The sequence below is a fragment of the Pseudorca crassidens genome, chromosome X (assembly GCF_039906515.1).
Source record: "Pseudorca crassidens isolate mPseCra1 chromosome X, mPseCra1.hap1, whole genome shotgun sequence".
Taxonomy (NCBI): Eukaryota; Metazoa; Chordata; class Mammalia; order Artiodactyla; family Delphinidae; genus Pseudorca; species Pseudorca crassidens.
Window position 1 is genome coordinate 29,140,993 of NC_090317.1, and position 18,968 is coordinate 29,159,960.

General features: G+C 38.9%; 1 protein-coding gene across 3 annotated transcripts in view; it reads left to right on the forward strand.

Moving 5' to 3' along the window:
• LAMP2 (lysosomal associated membrane protein 2) overlaps positions 1-18,968 on the forward strand; it is a 35,807-nt gene that overhangs the window by 8,409 nt on the left and 8,430 nt on the right. For 2 of the 3 annotated variants that reach the window (XM_067723295.1, XM_067723297.1), the window contains exons 2-8: positions 2,544-2,662; positions 3,357-3,570; positions 8,081-8,239; positions 9,167-9,354; positions 10,160-10,282; positions 13,555-13,618; positions 14,042-14,206. In XM_067723295.1, the coding sequence (XP_067579396.1) occupies positions 2,544-2,662; positions 3,357-3,570; positions 8,081-8,239; positions 9,167-9,354; positions 10,160-10,282; positions 13,555-13,618; positions 14,042-14,206 (1,032 nt within the window). Of the gene's footprint in view, positions 1-2,543; positions 2,663-3,356; positions 3,571-8,080; positions 8,240-9,166; positions 9,355-10,159; positions 10,283-13,554; positions 13,619-14,041; positions 14,207-16,529; positions 18,947-18,968 lie in introns of those variants that run through there. The other variant, XM_067723296.1, reaches the window with a different exon arrangement.

Sequence of the window (18,968 nt, forward strand, 5' to 3'; positions counted from 1 at the left end):
GGGTTCGTGCCCCGGTCTGGGAAGATCCCACATGCCGCGGAGCGGCTGGGCCCATGAGCCATGGCCGCTGAGCCTGCGCGTCCGGGGCCTGTGCTCCGCAACAGGAGAGACCACAGCAGTGAGAGGCCCGCGTACCGCAAAAAAAAAAAAAAAAAAGAAATAAAAGGCAAGGGATTGGATTTCAGAGGGGATTTGAAGGGAAAAAAATCAATAGGACTTAACAAAGAGAATGAAGTAGAAGCTAATTCCCAAAACCTTTTGAGCCTGAGTGTCGGGACAAGGTCCTGCCTTTCCTTTCAAGCCAGTGAGGCTGAGAAGGCGGGCTCCGATTGGAGGAAGTCGAAGAGTAGATTTTCATTGTGGAATTGTTGAGTTTGAGGTGATAGGCATTGAGTAAAAGTGGCTCCTGTGCAGCTGGAGATGTAGACTGGGATGCCAAGGAAGCCCTGTGAAGGCATAGCTCTCACAGCGAGAAGGACTATGAAGGCATGAGAACAGAATGTTTTGGACCCTCAGAGCATTTCTCAGTTCTCATTTATGGGTTGGCAGATAGGCTGTTTTGATATTAATGTAGTGGCAAATGTGAACCACAACCTGTGCCTTCTGCTCCATAGCGTGGAGTTCTCCACCCCAGCACACGTTGATACTAATCATTGTTTTACACTGTTTTGTTTGTTACTCTAATATCTTTGGAAAGAAAATGATTAATACGTGCCAGACTTTTCTTGGTTGTTTCTGATAGTTTTGAATGCTTTGAATATTCACAAGGAGAATATGTTAAAACGAGGGACTTTAAACAAGACCAAGAGAGATTGTGTATGGAAAGCAGGCCTCCAGGTGATTAGAAGAATTCTAAGCTGCAGTTCTCAACACCACTGCAGGGTAGCCTTGGATCAGTGATGCCAGCTCCATTCCAGATTGTTCTGAGAAAAGAAAGCCTGTAAAACCTACTTGGGCCTCACAAGGTCTTATTGGGACCTTAGCCAATACATTTAGGCATTGTCAGCAACCACAAGCTTTAGCATATCAGATTCAGGCTTGGTGAGGCAGCCCGGTCTCCAGAGCATGCAGAGCATGACGGGAGCTTTGTGTACAGCTTGAAAGCTGTTGCTGAGGCATGCCTTCTTGGTATTCCTCTTAGGACTTTATTCTCTGTAGTCTATAGCATGTCCCCACTTGTAGGTGACGCTGGTGTGCTCAGGTATCATTCAAGGCTATGCAGCTATCTTAACAGGAAACAGCTCACCCCTTGGGTATATGTGTGAGACAGTGAAGAAAATCCTTAGATGATGGCCCATCATTTCTGCTGCTGGTAAGTGTGCTGGCGTATCGTATTTTGAGTCCTTGGGCTCTTCAGTGCAATAGGTAATGTCCCCATGTTTAACCTAGTGTAGAAGATCAGAGTCAAGTTAGCTGAAAAGTCCCAAGGCTCTTTTGTCCCTGAAAGGTTTCTCTGCTAAAAGAGAGGTAGCAGGTTGAGAATGTAGGAAGGGACTTTAAGTCCGTGTCAAAAGATTTTTTTTTAATTAATCAATTAATTTATTTACTTATTAGTTTTGGCTGTGTTGAGTCTTCATTGCTGCGCGCGGGCTTTCTCTAGTTGCGGCGAGAGGGGGCTACTCTTCCTTGTGGTGCATGGGCTTCTTATTGCGGTGGCTTCTCTTGTTGCGGAGCACGGGCTCAGTAGTTGTGGTTTGCCGGCTCTAGAGCGCAGGCTCAGTAGTTGTGGCGCACAGGCATAGTTGCTCCGTGGCATGTGGGATCTTCCTGGACCAGGGCTCAAACCCATGTCCCCTGCATTGGCAGTTGGATTTCTGAACCACTGCGCCACCAGGGAAGTCCCATGTCAAAAGATTAATTAGGCTTTCTAATCAATTGGATTTTATTATGAAACAAAAATGATGAATGCTGCATTTATAAAAATTAACCTTTTGCTTATGGATCTAACAACCTTTGCAGTACTGTTCCTTTGGTCATATGGTACACACGCTTAGCCCTGGCCCACATCATCATTTTTTCACGTTGGAATAAAATAGTTTGCCAAGACTTCTAAGTGTCATAGGTCACATAGCTTGTGACAGGATTTAAAGCAGCAAGACCACAGAAATCAGATCTATCATTATTTATGTAGAGAAAGTTCCACCAGCTGATTTGAGAAAAGCAGGAGTTTAACACCCCTCCCACGCTTCCCCTTCACCTCATTTACCTTAAAAAACAAAAGTCCTAACAAGTAAACTATAATTGCCCAAAACAAAACTAGCAAAGCACAGAGTGTGGAAACGATTATTAGGAGGTAAAAGGCAAACGTCACCAGTCTGTGCCATTACCTGAGCATCCTATGTTGAGTAAACTTTTTGGGGAAGGGGTATTGCTAACTTTATCAACAGGATTTCGATAAAAAGATAATCACCAAGTTACCATATATATTAAAAATACTTTGTTTCATTTTAGAGCTGGTTGAACTTCAGTGCTGGATAGAGCTTGTTTTTATTTTATGTATGTTTTTGTAGTCCAATTTAAAAATCTTACTCTTTTTAATCTAGGAGCTGTCTCGTCTTATGCATTGGAACTTAATTTGACAGATTCAGAAAACGCCACTTGCCTTTATGCAAAATGGCAGATGAATTTCACAATACGCTATGAGACCACAGACAAACATAATGTAAGTATTTTTATTTGTCTTTGAGTTTTATAGTAGGAATTTACTTCTACTTTTTTTAGCCTTTGTATTCATTTATACAAATAAGATTTCATATGTTAACTGACTTAACGTGTAAATTCTGTGGAGCTATTTTAGCATGTACACTTGAAGGTATTCTATTTAGTGTTGGAATGAATATTTTTTATTTTATTTATTTATTTAGGAATGAATATTTTAATTCATCAGTTCTTCAGAGGTTTTTTGGAGTTGGTTAAGGGCAAATAATCTGAAGACTGTATGGTGTTTCTGTATGGTCTAACTACTTCTATCGTGTTTGTAACATGTACTAACATCAAAGCTTGTCCTTTTTTTAATAGCTTGCTATTAAAGTCTCCTTTGCGGGGGTGGGGTATCCTCTCAATCCTTTTTGCCTTCTTATTTCTTTTGGTTAAGGTCCTGCCTGCTTACAATCTGATTTTTTTAAAAAAATCAACTTAATAACAGAGGTTCAGGTCGGTTTTCCTTTTCCTTTTAGACTTGCATGGATTTGTCCAGAGGGACTGGTGTGTAGCTGAAGAATATGAGACTGGTCAGCACAGACGGGCCAGGCTGGCCACGGGGGGTGTGAAGTCAACTGCAGTGGCACCCCACTTGGAAATGCTTGTGCTCATTGCTGCCTGTTTGGGCCTAACTCCCAGATTTTTTTTTCTTTTAGAAAACTGTAACCATTTCAGACCTTGGTCCTGCAACGTACAATGGAAGCTCTTGTGGGGATGACCAGAATGGTCCCAAAATCGCAGTGCAGTTTGGATCTGGTTTTTCCTGGATTGTGAATTTTACAGAGGAGAAGTCTTTTTATTCAATCGACAGTATCTCATTTTCCTACAACACGAATGATAACACAACATTTCCTGATGCGAAAGAAAAAGGTAACCTTAAGAATTGGATTGTGTTGTGTTCTCTTGCTCTTGATTAATAATAAAAAGAAATGTAAATAATTTAAAAGCCATCCTTATGCAAGTCTGTCCTCCTGTTTGTAATGGAAACATCATGTCTTTGTATTCCCTTGCATGGCATAGTGTTGGACACAGTAAGGATATTTGCTGTCATTGCTTGGTGCTTTACTATGTACCATGTATCAATAGTATCCTAAGTGTGTTGCCAGCAGCATCTCACTTAATCTTTAACAGCAACCCTGGGAAGTAGATGTTATCTCAATTTTACAGGTAAAGGGAATGAGGCTTGATGAGATTAGATGTCTTTCCCAAAGGTCACACAAGCTAGTAAGTGCATGAGCTGGTGTTTGAACCAAAGTGTGTTGAGCTTACAGAGTCCATGCACTTAACTACTATTATTTATTTCATTCAATAGTGGGCATTCAACAAATGTTGAATGAATAAGAAAATCCTTTACTAATAACTATTTTATTTTATTTTATTTTTTATTTTTTTCTTTTTAACATCTTTATTGGGGTATAATTGCTTTACAATGGTGTGTTAGTTTCTGCTTTATAACAAAGTGAATCGGTTATACATGTACATATGTTCCCATATCTCTTCCCTCTGGCGTCTCCCTCCCTCCCACCCTCCCTATCCCACCCCTCCAGGCAGTCACAAAGCATCCGAGCTGATCTTCCTGTGCTATGCGGCTGCTTCCCACTAGCTATCTACCTTACGTTTGGTAGTGTATATATGTCTATGCCTCTCTCTCGCTTTGTCACAGCTCACCCTTCCCCCTCCCCATATCCTCAAGTCCGTTCTCCAGTAGGTCTGTGTCTTTATTCCTGTCTTACGCCTAGGTTCTTCATGACATTTTTTTCCTTAAATTCCATATATATGTGTTAGCATACGGTATTTGTCTCTCTCTTTCTGACTTACTTCACTCTGTATGACAGACTCTAGGTCTATCCACCTCATTACAAATAGCTCAATTTCGTTTCTTTTTATGGCTGAGTAATATTCCATTGTATATATGTGCCACATCTTCTTTATCCATTCATCTGATGATGGGCACTTAGGTTGTTTCCATCTCTGGGCTATTGTAAATAGAGCTGCAACTATTTTAAATGTGTACAAGTTTAGTAACCTGAGACCAGCAGAAATAGTTCATCTTCAAATCTTTTTTACCATTTAGGTAGGATTTTGGCTGAAAAGTAAAAAAGGTAAGGGAAAAAAGTTTTAAAAAAATGTAAGATGACTGAAATCAACATTTGCTGCTATTTTGAGAGAATTTTAGGTCAAAATGAACTTGGGAAGGCATTGGGAATTAGGCCGTTGTTGTGACTACTAGAACTGAAATGTGTGTTAAAATATTTTGAAGGCATGGATAATGGAGATTTCAGTCTTTTTTTTTTTTTTTTTTTTGCATTACGCGGGCCTCTCACTGTTGTGGCCTCTCCCGTTGCGGACGCACAGGCTCAGCGGCCATGGCTCATGGGCCCAGCCGCTCCGCAGCATGTGGGATCTTCCCAGACCAGGGCACGAACCCGTGTCCCCTGCATCGGCAGGCGGACTCTCAACCACTGTGCCACCAGGGAAGCCCCCAGAGATTTCAGTCTTGTTAGGGATATAATTCTCTCCTTTCTCCCCCCTCCACTGAGATTGGGATATTAACACGGTGTTTGTAGTAGCTTAGCATTTCTCACAGATAGTATTTCATCCTGACCCCAGAAGCACAGGTAGATGGGCTTTAGTTTCCTGGACTTGGGGATGAGTGATTCATTTGGATTTATGGGATATCAAAAGATCATACTTTAAAGATCCAGAAGTGAATGAGCTCGTGTAAAACTTGGGAGGTATCACTAACTGAGACTTGGAAATTAAATCCTAGTTTTCTTTTTACTGATATCTTCGCTTGAGAGGATAACTAAAGAAAGTTTATTATTGGGTATCTTGGTATTTAGCTTTCTGCCATATATTGTCTTTCAGAACTAGTATTAGGATTTGCCCCTGACTTTCACCGAGCTTAAAAACTAGTTGGAGAGACAAAGTGAAGTTGTTTACCCAAGTTACATGGATAAATTGGAAAGCATTGAGATCCTTGTGAATTTGTTATTGTTTGTGTTTTGGGCATGGAGGGTTCATAAATCTTTCTGACAATGTGAGGAAAGCTCTAGACCCTCTCAAAGTACAGAGTAAACTGTATATGGTACACAGTCCCTGAGCCCATCAGTGGATGCCTGTGGACAAGAGGTCCTGATGAGGAGCAGAGGTCAGCGTGCATTGAAGGAGTGAGAAAGCTTGGTGTAGAGAAGGAGGGCCTGAGCTGAAACTCGGCCTAATGGTAGATTTTGAATAAGTGGAGAATTTTGAGCAGAATATTTCCAGCAGGGGGAAGCATAGTCTGCACAGCAGTAAGTGGAGAGCTGCCTGATTAAAGTAGAGGCTGTGTGTGTAGTAGAAGGAAAATCAAGTTGGCTAGGTGCAGTGAGTCTAAATTATAGGGGGCCTTGGAAGCCAAGGAAAGGCATTTATAGCTTGATGGGGTAGGCACTGGGGAACCATTTTAGGTTTTTAAGCAGGAGAATGATGTAACAAAAGCAGAGACAGTAGTTTATAAAGAATGTTCTGCAGGATTAATTGGAAGTGAGGAGACTACAGGCAGAGATTCCAGTTTAAGAGGCTGTTATAGGAATCAAGTGATGATGTAATGAGTAGCCAGACCAAGGGGGGTGGCAGTAAAAGCAGATGGGGTTTAATTTGACAGATTTGATGGAAAAACTGTGGACTCTGAAAGGTTAATGCCAGTCTCTCCCCCCTTTATTTATTTATTTATTTTAATTTTATTTTTTTTGGCCACGCCGTGCAGCTTGTGGGATCTTAGTTCCCTGATCAGGGATTGAACCTGTGCCCTCAGCAGTGAAAGCATGGAGTCGTAACCACTAGACCATCAGGGAATTCCCTCATCCCTTTTATTTTAAACAGGGAAAGATGCAATTTTTATTGCTAGCTTCTGTGTAATATTTGCGACTATTTGAGATTTTTAAATGGTTTCCTTAAATAGACTGTTGATGATGTTTTTTTCTTTTTTTAAATAAATTTATTTATTATTTATTTTTAGGTGCATTGGGTCTTTGTTGCTGCGTGCAGCTTTCTCTAGTTGTGGTGAGCGGGGGCTACTCTTCATTGCAGTGCACAGGCTTCTCATTGCGGTGGTGGAGCTCGGGCTCTAGGCGTGCGGGCTTCAGTAGTTGTGGCTCGCAGGCTCAAGAGCGCAGGCTCAGTAGTTGTGGCGCACGGGCCTAGTTGCCCTGCGGCATGTGGGATCCTCCCGGACCAGGGATCAAACCCATGTCCCCTGCATTGGCAGGCAGTTTCTCAACTGCTGCGCCACCAAGGAAGCCCTAAAAATGACATAGATTTATAGTGTAACTCCAGTATGTCTACAGCTTGTTTTTGCACTCGTTTTGTTTTTGAGGCCTATCTACATACAGCTAGTTCATACATCTATTCACTGATGTTAACAGTGGGAAACAGTTTTGGAGAAAAATGTTCTGGTTCATTGGTTTAAAATTTTTTTTCCTTTGGCCGTTAGGGGGTGCCAAGGCGCATAAGTCCTGCCTTGCTATGTGACGGAGAGGCACAGAAGGCAGCCTATATTAAGGGCCTTGAATACCTTCCTTCCTTGCTTCTCCAAAAGAAGCTAAGCCATTTGGGTGGATAAGTGTGATCATAGTCTTTTGAAGTTTCACCATATAGGCATTATAATAACTCTGCACAGAAAGGTGGTAACTTATTGCTTTCATATTCTGAAATTTTCCTGAAATGGAATAGTCTTTAAATCCTATCCAGGAAAAGGTTTCGAAAACTCATTTTAGTTACTATAACTTACTTTGGGATAGTAGCACAAAAATAATCGTTGATTATTCCATCTCTCTTCTTTGTTTTATCGCTAAGTCCTGTTGATTCTACCTTAGCTCTGTGTCTTCAATTTGGCCTCTTTACTCTCTTCTTACTGCCCCTCACTATCTTGGTTTAGGCAACTCCTCCTCGCCTTTCCCCTTAACCAGCTCATTGGCCTTCTAACTAGTTTCCCTCTTAAATGACTTTCCTTAAAAGTTTTCTGCTCTGCCTAACCTCTGCAGTTTTGCTATGTTCCTTAAAATAAATGATACATTTGTTATTCCCAGCTTTAAAAACTGAAGCTGACCTGCTATTGCTAACAAAATAAAGCCCAACCTGTCCTTAGATCATAGAAGATGCTTCAAAGTGTGACCACCTGCAACTTACCTTTCCTTCCTAATCCCCATCACGTCTTTCCTCTTACTCCTTGTGTTTCAGCCACAGTGAATTTGTCAGTTCCTGAACAGGCCTTGTCTTTTGTCACTTCAGGAATGGGGTGGGGCAGGCAGACAGAAGGAGATGAAATTCTAATGTATATTTATATGATCACTTTCCTCCTACCTTCTTGGAAATAGCTACTGTTAATCTTCTTTTACAGGAGTTTTTATTGTTTCTGACCATGTGGCATTCAGAGTTCCATTGAATGACATCTTTAGATGCAATAGTTTATTAACCTTAGGAAAGAATGATGTTGTCCAGCACTATTGGGATGTTCATGTACAAGCTTTTGTCCAAAATGGCACAGTGAGCACAAAAGGTGAGTACTTAAAATATATATATTTCTATACTTGGGTCCTAACTTAAGATTAGAGTATACCAGGTAGCTTTAGTTGAAGTCGTTATCTTAAAGTATTTATATGTTAAGACTTACACCTTACTCTGCACTGTAAAGTTTTTATAAATAACAGCAATTCTTATTCTTGTGGAACTTGCACTTTTAAGTTTCTGATGTACATGTTGTGGAATGGTCTTTTAAAATGTGCTACCTGCAGTGTTTTCACTGGATAAAACCTAATCTTTGTTTGAACAAATCCTCAGATAGCATTTGATCCTCAGCTCTTCAGCTTTTGAAGATCCAAGACGAAGGCTGAGAAATGGGATTTCTGTGTTCTAATCTTGACTTTTATAAATTGATTTTGTGACTTTTATGTGACTTTATTGGCAATACAATAATTTCTCGTGCACCAGTTCTGGAAAACTACCAACACTTCCTAAGAAGAGGTTGAAATAAAAGGTTCATTTGTATTTAAATCCTTCAATGATTTTTAAACTTTTTTCAGTTAAAAACAGTATTTTTCCTTATAGTGGTTATATGTGGAAAAGAAGAGGGCAGGCCTAGGTAGGGGCAAACTGTTTTCAAACTTAAACCTCTGATTTTCACCTCAGAGGCAGATGAAGTTTTGGGGGAACAAAGGGACTTAAGGGTATGAAAAGATGAGTGTGTGGCCACGCATGAGTAGATAATGCATTTGTATGTGTCTGGAGCCTGTCTGCCATGTCATAACTCTTAAGACTGTCTGCATATGAAGCAGCAGTTTGAGGACCTCTGCCTCATTTAGTTTAAAATAATACTATTAAGATATTCTCTACCCTAAATATAACCCTTTTGGACTTTTATTGTGAGAAATATTTTGCTCTTCCCTGGCCTTATGAATTAAAAAATTTATTTTGTCCTTTGTTTCAGAGTTTTTGTGTGATAAAGATAAAACTTTAACCACAGTGCTGCCCATCGTTCCCACCACTGTGCCATCTCCTACTACAACACCCTCTCCAAAGGAAAAGCCAGAGGTTGGATCCTATTCAGTTGTAAATAGCAATGGGACATGTCTTCTGGCTACCATGGGGCTGCAGCTGAACATTACTCATGATAAGGTGTAGTTTATAGTTTGCCTGTTTTTATTGATACATTCTTTCTGTATCTCCTTTCAAATGTAGTGGGTCCAGACTTCACCCCAAGAGTAGTGTTATTAGAATGATGCAGTTTTAAATAGAGATTTGTGTTGACTTGTAGAGTTTTGATTAATTTGAGTTATTATAACCGTGAAGAGTTAATGTCACTGTCAAGGTGTTGTATTGGCCAGCAGGAAACCTAGTAGTTTAAAGGACTCTTTGGGGTGTAGATTTTTTTTGCCATCAGTAGATCAGAATACGAGCAGTTGATCTTTATTTCAGTTAGTTTAAAATATAACTCCTTCACACTTTTACCTGAACCACACTAGGTGTGGAACAGTGCAGCTGTTTCTCCAGCTATTTGGTGACTTGAATGGTATAGGTAGATAGGCAGATAGAGGTAGGGGTGTACGATGGCACTTCTGGTTGCAGTGCTCTACTGGGGCTACAGAGGGCGTGCCAGCAAACCAATCCCATTTTCAGAGTCCTGGGATTTTAAACAAGCTAGACAGATGGCTCTTGTGCTCCATTAAAAAATGTGTTTTCATTTGGCTCATTATTTGAGGAAGCTTTCCTGTTGTCTTCCTTTTTTTTTTTTAAGTCTTCTGAGTCATAGCTTGAGGACCTGGGCCAGCTTTGAAAGTAAGGTATCAAACACTTAAGTATCCATATCTAGGAGACAAAAGGATTTTTTTGTTCTCCACGAACTTGGTCTTATTAGAGTATAAGGTTTTGCTGTAGATTTTTATGGTTCATCTGTACCTCTCTCCCTCTTCTTCCCCTGAAGGTTGCTTCGGTTATTAACATCAATCCCAACACAACCAACTTCACTGGCAGCTGCCATCCTCAAACTGCTCTCCTTAGGCTGAGCAGCAGCAGCATCAAGTATCTGGACTTTGTCTTTGCTGTGGTGAGTAACGGGTTTATCAAAACTTAGGGGAGCACATCTGAAAGTCTAAAAAGGTGTGTGTGTGTGTGTGTGTGTGTGTATTTGTTGAGAGGGATAATTACCTCTATTTTCCATTTCAACACTACTCAATTATAAAGTGTATACAGTCCATTGATCCCTGTTAATCCCTCAGGGTCACTTCGATGTTCTGTGGGCTGGACTCGAATTCTGCTCTTCTGTTTTTATGTAGACCTTAGGGTAGGAGTAAGAATTAACCCATATTAAAAAAAAAAGTCTAATCTATCCATATAGATATATGTTACAATAAAGTTTATTTATAAAAGACAAAGTAAGTTCCATAATATTTTCTCTACTATTGGTTAGAAAATTCTCATGTTTGTCTGTTATAATATTTTAGGCTTTTTCAAGGCTATATATTTATAATAGTATCAGTAATAATGATAGCTAACACTTATTGAGTACTCAACTATGTACAAGGCTCTGTGCAAGTACTTTACGTGCATTACGTCAGGATAGTTTATAATGGCAGCATTCAGGTTTTTGTTGTTCATGATCGCATCAAGGGCTGAACCCTAAGCAGAAGTTTCCATGCATGTTCTGCTTCTAGGTAGCGTAAATTGATCATTGGGGACCTTTATTTCCACCTTCTCAGAAGCAGTTGTTACCCCATAATTTTTCAAAGTGTGTGTGTGTGTGTGTGTGTGTGTGTATGTGTATGTACACATGTTACAGCAGATTGGAATGGGGAAGATAGGCTATCAATGAGGGAAAATGTTGGACCACCAAAGTTATTGTATAAGGGCCTAAAAAACAGTTCTGCTTTCAAATCGGATTACTCTTATCTAGGGATGGGGAAATAGTCTCAACGTCTGATATATGAAAAGTTAGGCATGTCTTTGTTTTGTGTCTGAACTTGGTATTTTGAGTCTAAAGCCTCTTTTCTCTATGGAATACATGCTGAGTAATTGAGGATTATATTTTAGAAAGGTTTATAAAAACCTTCCCCTTTCCAGCATTCAAATAATTACTCCGTTGTAGTACATATATGACCAGTGAATCACTATTAAGAATGTCTAGTTAAGCTTGTCATCTTCAGTGTGATAAAAGCAGGCTTCCCAAGTTACCTCACAGAGATTATATTATAGTCAATAAGAATGAAGAAAGTAATATTTTAGATTCACCCCCTTTTGAGTGATTGAGCTTGATCTTTCTAGCTGAGGTAAGATCCTAACAGGAACATGGTTTCTTCTGACTCTCATGGGGAAACATGTAATATTTAATGATTACAATATTTAATTGCCCAGCAGACTATTCTAAAATGTAATTCAAAATAGTGACATTTTAACCATGATATAGGTACTTTGAAAAATCAAGAAACGTCTGCAGTGTCACCAGAGTTCAGTGGGGCCCATCTCACCTTCAATCCTATCATGACACTTACTTCTAAGGATAATTTATTGAATTTGGTGTATATGCAGGATGTTATGGTGGGATACAAAGAGGAAGGCCTGTATTCTTCAGATGCCCATGGATTAGTGGTAAAGATAGCAATGTACTAATAATTACCATTTTTATGGAAGGCCTTGAATGTCATGCTGGCTTTTGGAATTGATTCTTTGGGCAAGTAGAGTGCTGTGGGATGAGTGCTAGACCAGAGGAAGATACAAAGTGCTATAAGAGTGTAGAAGAATGAGCCATTAATTCTAGCTAGGGTAGAGTCAGGAGGGTTTAACAGAGAAGATGGCATTTAAGCTGGACCTTCAAGGATGGGTCAGATTTGTACACATGGGGGAGAAGGTGGGGAGTAGTGAAAAAGTACAAGCTACCCCTGGATAAAGGAACACAATCAAGACCAGGTGGAGAATGAGACATGTAGCATGTTTAGTGAATGATAAGTTTGGAAGAGTACTTGGGACTAATTGTAGAGAGCCTTGAATGCCAAGCCAAGGAGAGATGCGATAAGGTTGTTCAGGTCCTCTTTATGCTTCCTCCTGAAATTCTCTTAGTCTGCCCCCTGGTTTTCATTCCCTACTGATTCAGGCCTGCATTACTTCTTACCTGGATGTTTCACACAGCCTCCTAACTAGTCCCATCTCTTCCTCCCCTCCCCCAATGTACTTTGGCATCAGCTTGATCTTCCTGAAGCTCAGCTCTTCCTCAGAAACCTGTTTTGCCGACAAGAAAACATCTAAATTCCATGCCAGGGTAGTTCACGCCTCCCCTCCCTGCCATGCAATGTAACCTGCATATCCAGCTTTATGATTCCTTCTTTCCCTTTATATGAATCTCATGCTTCCCTTACCCTGTTCCCTGTGCACATCCCAGGCTCTGCAGCCAGACTTCCTGGTGCCAAATCCCAGCTCACCGACTACTGTGTAGCCTTGTGGAAGTTACTCAACACCCTCCATAATTCAGTTACAAAATGGGGTGTTGTAATTCTTCCGTTCCGTGAAGCCTCATATGTAAAGTTTTAAGAACAGCGCTTGTCACTTTGTAAGTTCTCAAATGCTCGTGTGCTTGTGATTATGCTCATTTTCTGACTACCTTTACTCATGTGGTTGCTTTCTCGAATACTCATTTCTGCTTGTTTCCTAATTGAATCCTACCCAATTCAAATGGCCCACCCCTAAGCTTGTGTTATCTTTGCTCCTCCCTTAGTTGGAAGTAACGTCTCGTCTTTTAATTTTCATAACCTATCACTTTTTTGTAATATGGTTATTTATTTATATCTATCTTCTCTTACCTGGCAGATTGCAAACGCGGTGGGGGCAGGAACCATATCTGGTCCATTTTGATGGCTCCCTGGAACACTTAGATATGTTACCTTGTACATACTAAAAGCACTGAAATAATTAGAATGACTGGCTAATCAGATGAGTGCTTCAGAAAGAAAATAGCAGCGAAGGAAAGGTTAGAGCTGGAGAGGCTGAAAGGCAAGGAGCCCCGTTAAGAGGCTGTTGTGATCCAGGCTAGAGGTGGTGAGGGCTCGGAAAGTGATAGAAAGAATGGAATGGAGGGAGTGAATTGCTGAGTGTCTAAGAACCATATGAGCACACCTCTGGTCCAAAAGTTGGAAACAAAATGAAGAGGGAAAGGGTTTCTGTCACATTTTGAGTCCCTTTACTTAGTTGCAGTTTATTCTACTGGTCCAGGTCTAATCCATGGTTTTATCTTCTGGGTAATAGTATTAGATTGCTTTCTTTCTGTAGACATTAACTGTACCTGTAGACAGTTGTGATGCATTGATTAACTGGAAGCTCTTTTTCACACAGAAAAATGAAAACCGATTCTATCTAAAGGAGGTGAATGTCAGCATGTATTTGGTTAACGGCTCTGGTAAGCAAAACATTGGCCTCTGGGAAAAAGAGTATGGGTTACACTGAAAGAATAGAAACTGTAATTATCTTGTTACCAAATAGTGCCTTATTTAATGGACCAGAAGATTCTATGTCAAAATTGTACTTTGACCATAACTTAAAATCAGTAACTTAGAACTAGAGTGTTCTATCTTTTGCAGTATCCCATATTTTCAAAGCATGGTAGATAATAGTTAACGATGTGAGTGAGTTTTAGACTGTAGAAACATCTATAGAAAGATGCGGAACCTAGTGATCTTAAGAATGGCTTTTTGTGGGCAGACCCTGTACCCTAAGCCCCCATATTTCACAGAAAAATCCTGGGGACTGTCCCATTTTTTTTTTGTTGTTGTTGTTGATGGGATAAGAAGTTACTAACATGTTTTTTTTTTCCCCCTTAAAGTTTTTAGCATTGCAAATAACAATCTCAGCTACTGGGATGCCCCCCTGGGAAGTTCTTATATGTGCAACAAAGAGCAGACTGTTTCAGTGTCTGGAGCATTTCAGATAAATACCTTTGATCTAAGGGTTCAGCCTTTCAATGTGATGGAAGGAAAGTATTCTACAGGTAAGAATCAAGCAAGTTTTATTAATAATTTATGGTCTTAGGTTGACTGCTGGGTGGCTTTTCCTTTGAGTCATGGGAATATAAGCACTGAAATACAGGAATATGAATTCACCTCTAGACTCTGTTGTAGAGTTCTCATAGCCTTGAGCAAGTTGTGTAACTATATTTAGCTCATCATTTTGCTCAAATTAGATTTGTTTTGTGATCTCAAAACCATTTGCAACAAAGTTTTTAAAGCTAAAACTGAGGAGATTTAAGTGAGCTTTACTTAAGGTGTAGACATTTCTCCATGGGTTGTAGTTTGTGGGAAGGGTGGCACTTGGGAGCAGCAGTTTTTGAGCATCTTGCTCTGCCTTCTTGGGGCCATCTTCTCGCTGGAAACATTTTCATACCAGAATTAAAGCAGTTTGGTCTCATTTTGTTAAGACAAAAGATTGCAGTAGGAAAGCCTCAGATATCATGACCTATGTTTTGGCCAGCCAGAAAGATCTGGAGAGTTTTAAAAGCATGTGCCAGTGTGAATGAGGCTTTTTGAAGGTCTACTCAGGGCTAATGGTGGTATTTATCAGATTTTTAGCGAAAGCTTTGTGAAGGGCTTATTACAGTGTGTTTATATGAATATGAAAGATGCATTTGGCATTACAAGATTAAAATTTGCTTGAAGAGGAAAAAGTACATAAAATTCCTTAATTGACTTGTCCTTTAAAACCAATTACTTAAAATTGACGGTTTGTGGATCACAGTTCTGCCCAGCAGAGCCATCCCAGTCATCCACATCCTTTTTAACAATTAATTCTATGGTTTAGAAGGAAATGTGGAAGCTGTGTTTAAAGTGAATGTGCTGTGAGCTGCTCAGCAGTTTTGCAGTAGTGCTGAACACCTAGCCTGACTTGGTTAGGCCAGAATAAATTGGGCTCTTCACCCTACCATTCTTGTGATTAGAAGGGTTAATCACAATTTAAAAGTACTTTCAAGAATTCGTTTCCCCCTTTGTCAGTTTTGCTTACAAACTTCAATTATTTTGATCCTTTAATAGTTTTACTTTTGAGTCTTTATTGATCTCCCCTACATTATTACCTTAATTTTAGGTCCAAATTTGTGTTTAGAACTTAAAATCATTTGCAGTGTAAAATCCGCTCAAGCCTGTTTGTCTAGTCAGCTGTGGTTTTTCTCTAATTTGAAACTTTGGTTTTTATGTACATAGAATTAGAAATGTCACCCAAAGGAGTATACAACATTTAGTACTGATAATGAATGCGTAATCTATTTGTGGAGCTAGGTTCTTGACTGTGGGTACCTATAAATACAACACACTGGTAATAATTCACTGTTTAGGAGAGGAAATAGACTTTCAGTAAGGTAAGAGTGTTGATTGGATTTTACTGGATCAGACTACTGTCTAGAAATGGGGAAAATAGCCCCTGTGGGCTGCCAGCCCTGACCAGATTGATAAATGTGGTAAACACACTCAAATTAGTAAGAGGTCCCAGTTTCTTGACTTTTGCAGCCACTAAAAGCATATACTTGAAGTCGGGAATCTGCAAACTTTTTCTGTAAAGGCTCAGACAGTAAGTGTTAGGGTTTGGAGGCCATGTGGTCTCTGTCACAATTATTCAGCTCTGCTGTTGTAGCATGAAAACAGCCACAGGCAATAAACAAATGAGTGAGGCTGTGTTCCAGTAAAGCTTTACTTGTGGATACTGAAACTTGAATTTCATATAATTCTCATGAATCACAAAATCATCATCTTTTGTTTTTTTTCCAATCATTTAGAAATGTTCAAAAGGCATTTTTAGCCCTTGGGCCAGATTTGGCTCACGGGCTATAGTTTGCCCGATCTTTGCTCTAAAGGATTCCAGAGCCAGCATGGCTGTTTTAATCCCACAGTTAAACCTTCCTGATCTGCTCCGAGTTTCCCAAAAGACATTCACTCTACCACCAAGAGTCTAATCCTGCTATGTAGCTATGTGGCTAGATTAGCTCTCTTCATTTCTGATAAAGTAATACTCCTATTTTGGAAAGCACTTGGAATATATACAAAGAAATACAGACACATGTATGTGTTTTACTCAGATATAAATGAGTGTATATTCATATATATCTATATATATACACATACATGAATGAAAGGACAAATAAGGTTTAGGATTTTAATTCTAGGACACTGCATAATTTTATGTAGCTTTATCACTAAAATATACCTGTCTTAATTACTTTAAGTTGATCTTATAAGAGCATTTCTGAATTTTGAATATCAACATCTTTTACTTTTGGACATCATTTTTTTTATTATACTCATTATTTGTTACACACTTTTTCTCACCTACAGCCCAAGAGTGTTCGCTGGATGATGACACCATTCTAATACCAATTATAGTTGGTGCTGGTCTTTCAGGCTTGATTATCGTTATAGTGATTGCTTACCTAATTGGCAGAAGAAAAAGTTATGCTGGATATCAGACTCTGTAACACTAATCCACATGTGACTCTGTTACAAAACAATAAAGCAAGTACAAGATCCAAGATCCAACATGCAATACTATTCGATTTAAGGTATATATAGTTGCAGTTCTGATCTTAACAACAGGTGGTACAGAGGATTTTGAACTTAAATAGATAAAAATACCCCTAAAACTATAAACTATAAATTAGTCACATGATTTTGGTTTTCCCAACTAAGGAATTTAAAAGTTATTTCTACAACAAAAAACATGTGCAAAATCACGTGGATTATAGATTCTATTTTATTGTCTTGAATTAGTATTGCATTGTTCTCACTTTAAACATTCTGACTGGAAATATACAGCTTAGGAAAGGGTTAACCGCACCTCCACATGTAGTCGATTTGAGACAACACATTCTACGGTGGATTTGTACTTGCTCCTTTGCATTTTTTGGTGATTTTGTTTGCAGGTTAACTTAGCTGCTTTGGCATTGCTGTGTATTTGACTATGAGAGATATGCCAATAGATTTGAACAGGGTCTAATATTATTATGTTCTTAGCAATGCATGCTTTTCTAATGCCTTTTGAATCCATTTGTATTTAACGTGGCTGTAGTGACAAAAGATACAAAAGCTTTAAAATTTTGGAATAGGTGTTAATCTTATTGTTTAATCTTTTTAAGAAAAAAACTGGATATTTCCGTCTTTTAAATTGTAAGACACAAGACTATTCCAACTGGGCATTTCAATCCATTTTCTAGATGTTTTAGAGATAATTGCTAGGCAGTGCCAATTTGGGGTGTTAGTCCCTTGTACCCGTAAATTGGCTTCTACATGCAGTGCTAAAATTAATGTAGATTTCTCTTTAGCTTTCTAGTATCCTTGTTGGTGATGGTTTGTTTTATTCTCTTCTTTTCTTTTCCTTAAAGAAGAAATGCCAGTATGTCCTAGAACCTAGATAAAGAACTTGCACCTAACCCAAAAGTCTTGGCCTTCTCTTTGTTCATGAAAAAGCCGTTCTTTGTTTCCAGCTTGTGTTGATTGCTACAACATTTACTAATTTGGCTTTCACATTTAAATAGTTCTGTGCTAATCAAAACTTACATTATTATTTTTCATTATGGTAGCATCATCATTAATTCATGTACTTTGTGTTCAGCTCTGTGCTCTGGGGAGTTGCACCAATTGTCCATTTAACCTGCACCACCTAATGTTTATATGAGAAAGCAAAACATTTCTGCTTGATAGTTAGCACATCAAGTATTTCTTGCTGCTTTTGTCTTTCTTCCTTTTTTTTTGGTATTGAGATGGCTGAGCAAATATTAAAAAATTGTTAACATGCAGCAATATATGGCAGGTTCCGTGTTTGGGGGGATGGGAGATTATGTGTGCCTCCCATTCACTAGAAAATGAGATATCTGGGTTCCAAAATGTTGTTTGCGTTGAATAAATTTGGTAGTCTAGTGACACACGCGCAGAGGCAATTGCATGTTAGCATGTGTATGTCTATAACTACCTTTCGAGTTATATTGGCATGATAAATATTTTCTCCCACCTAAATTTGCTCTCTGTTTAGAGTAGCCTGAAAATCTTACTGGCTCAGAATAAGATTCCTGACCAAGCCCCTCTCTAAAAGCTACATTGAGCTGCATTGCCAGCTTAAGGCACTTTTTAAAGGCTAAATATAAATCTGATTTTTTAAAAAAAATTTTTATTTAAATAGTGTTTTAGTGTAAGATTGTTAACGTTGTCAGAATGGATAATGCTTGCAAGAATGTGAGCCTTAGATATTTCTCATGAGTCAAAACAAAGCAGCTTTTTTAAAAAATAAAAATTGGAAGCACAAGTGGGTGGCACACTGGCTTAATGCTGTTAATGTTTCTAAAAGTTTCTACCTTTAGATTATATATCTGATTTATATTAAAATACCTCTAATTAGTACTGTTTTATAGAAAATCTGACCTAATTGAATATTTTTGTATTTTACATGGGCCAGTTTATATGCTATCATTTACACTATCATTTCCTATAGCCATGTGTTCTTTGTACCTTTTGTAGTTTTGCTTTAACGGATTTACACCTTGATGATCTAACACTCTATTTGGTTTCTGGGTGTTTTTCATGGGTTAGCATTTGTATAAAGAAACTGGTCCACGTAAATACTTTCCATGTTTTTTCCTCAGATGTTTAAACCACTAGTTGATGTATGGTATTTCTCTTCAGATATTTGCCTGTCCATTTGCTCAACATATTGCTTCTAAAACAAACAATAAAGATTCTTTTATTTCTTAAGGAAATTTGCTCACATTTCTTTCCCAT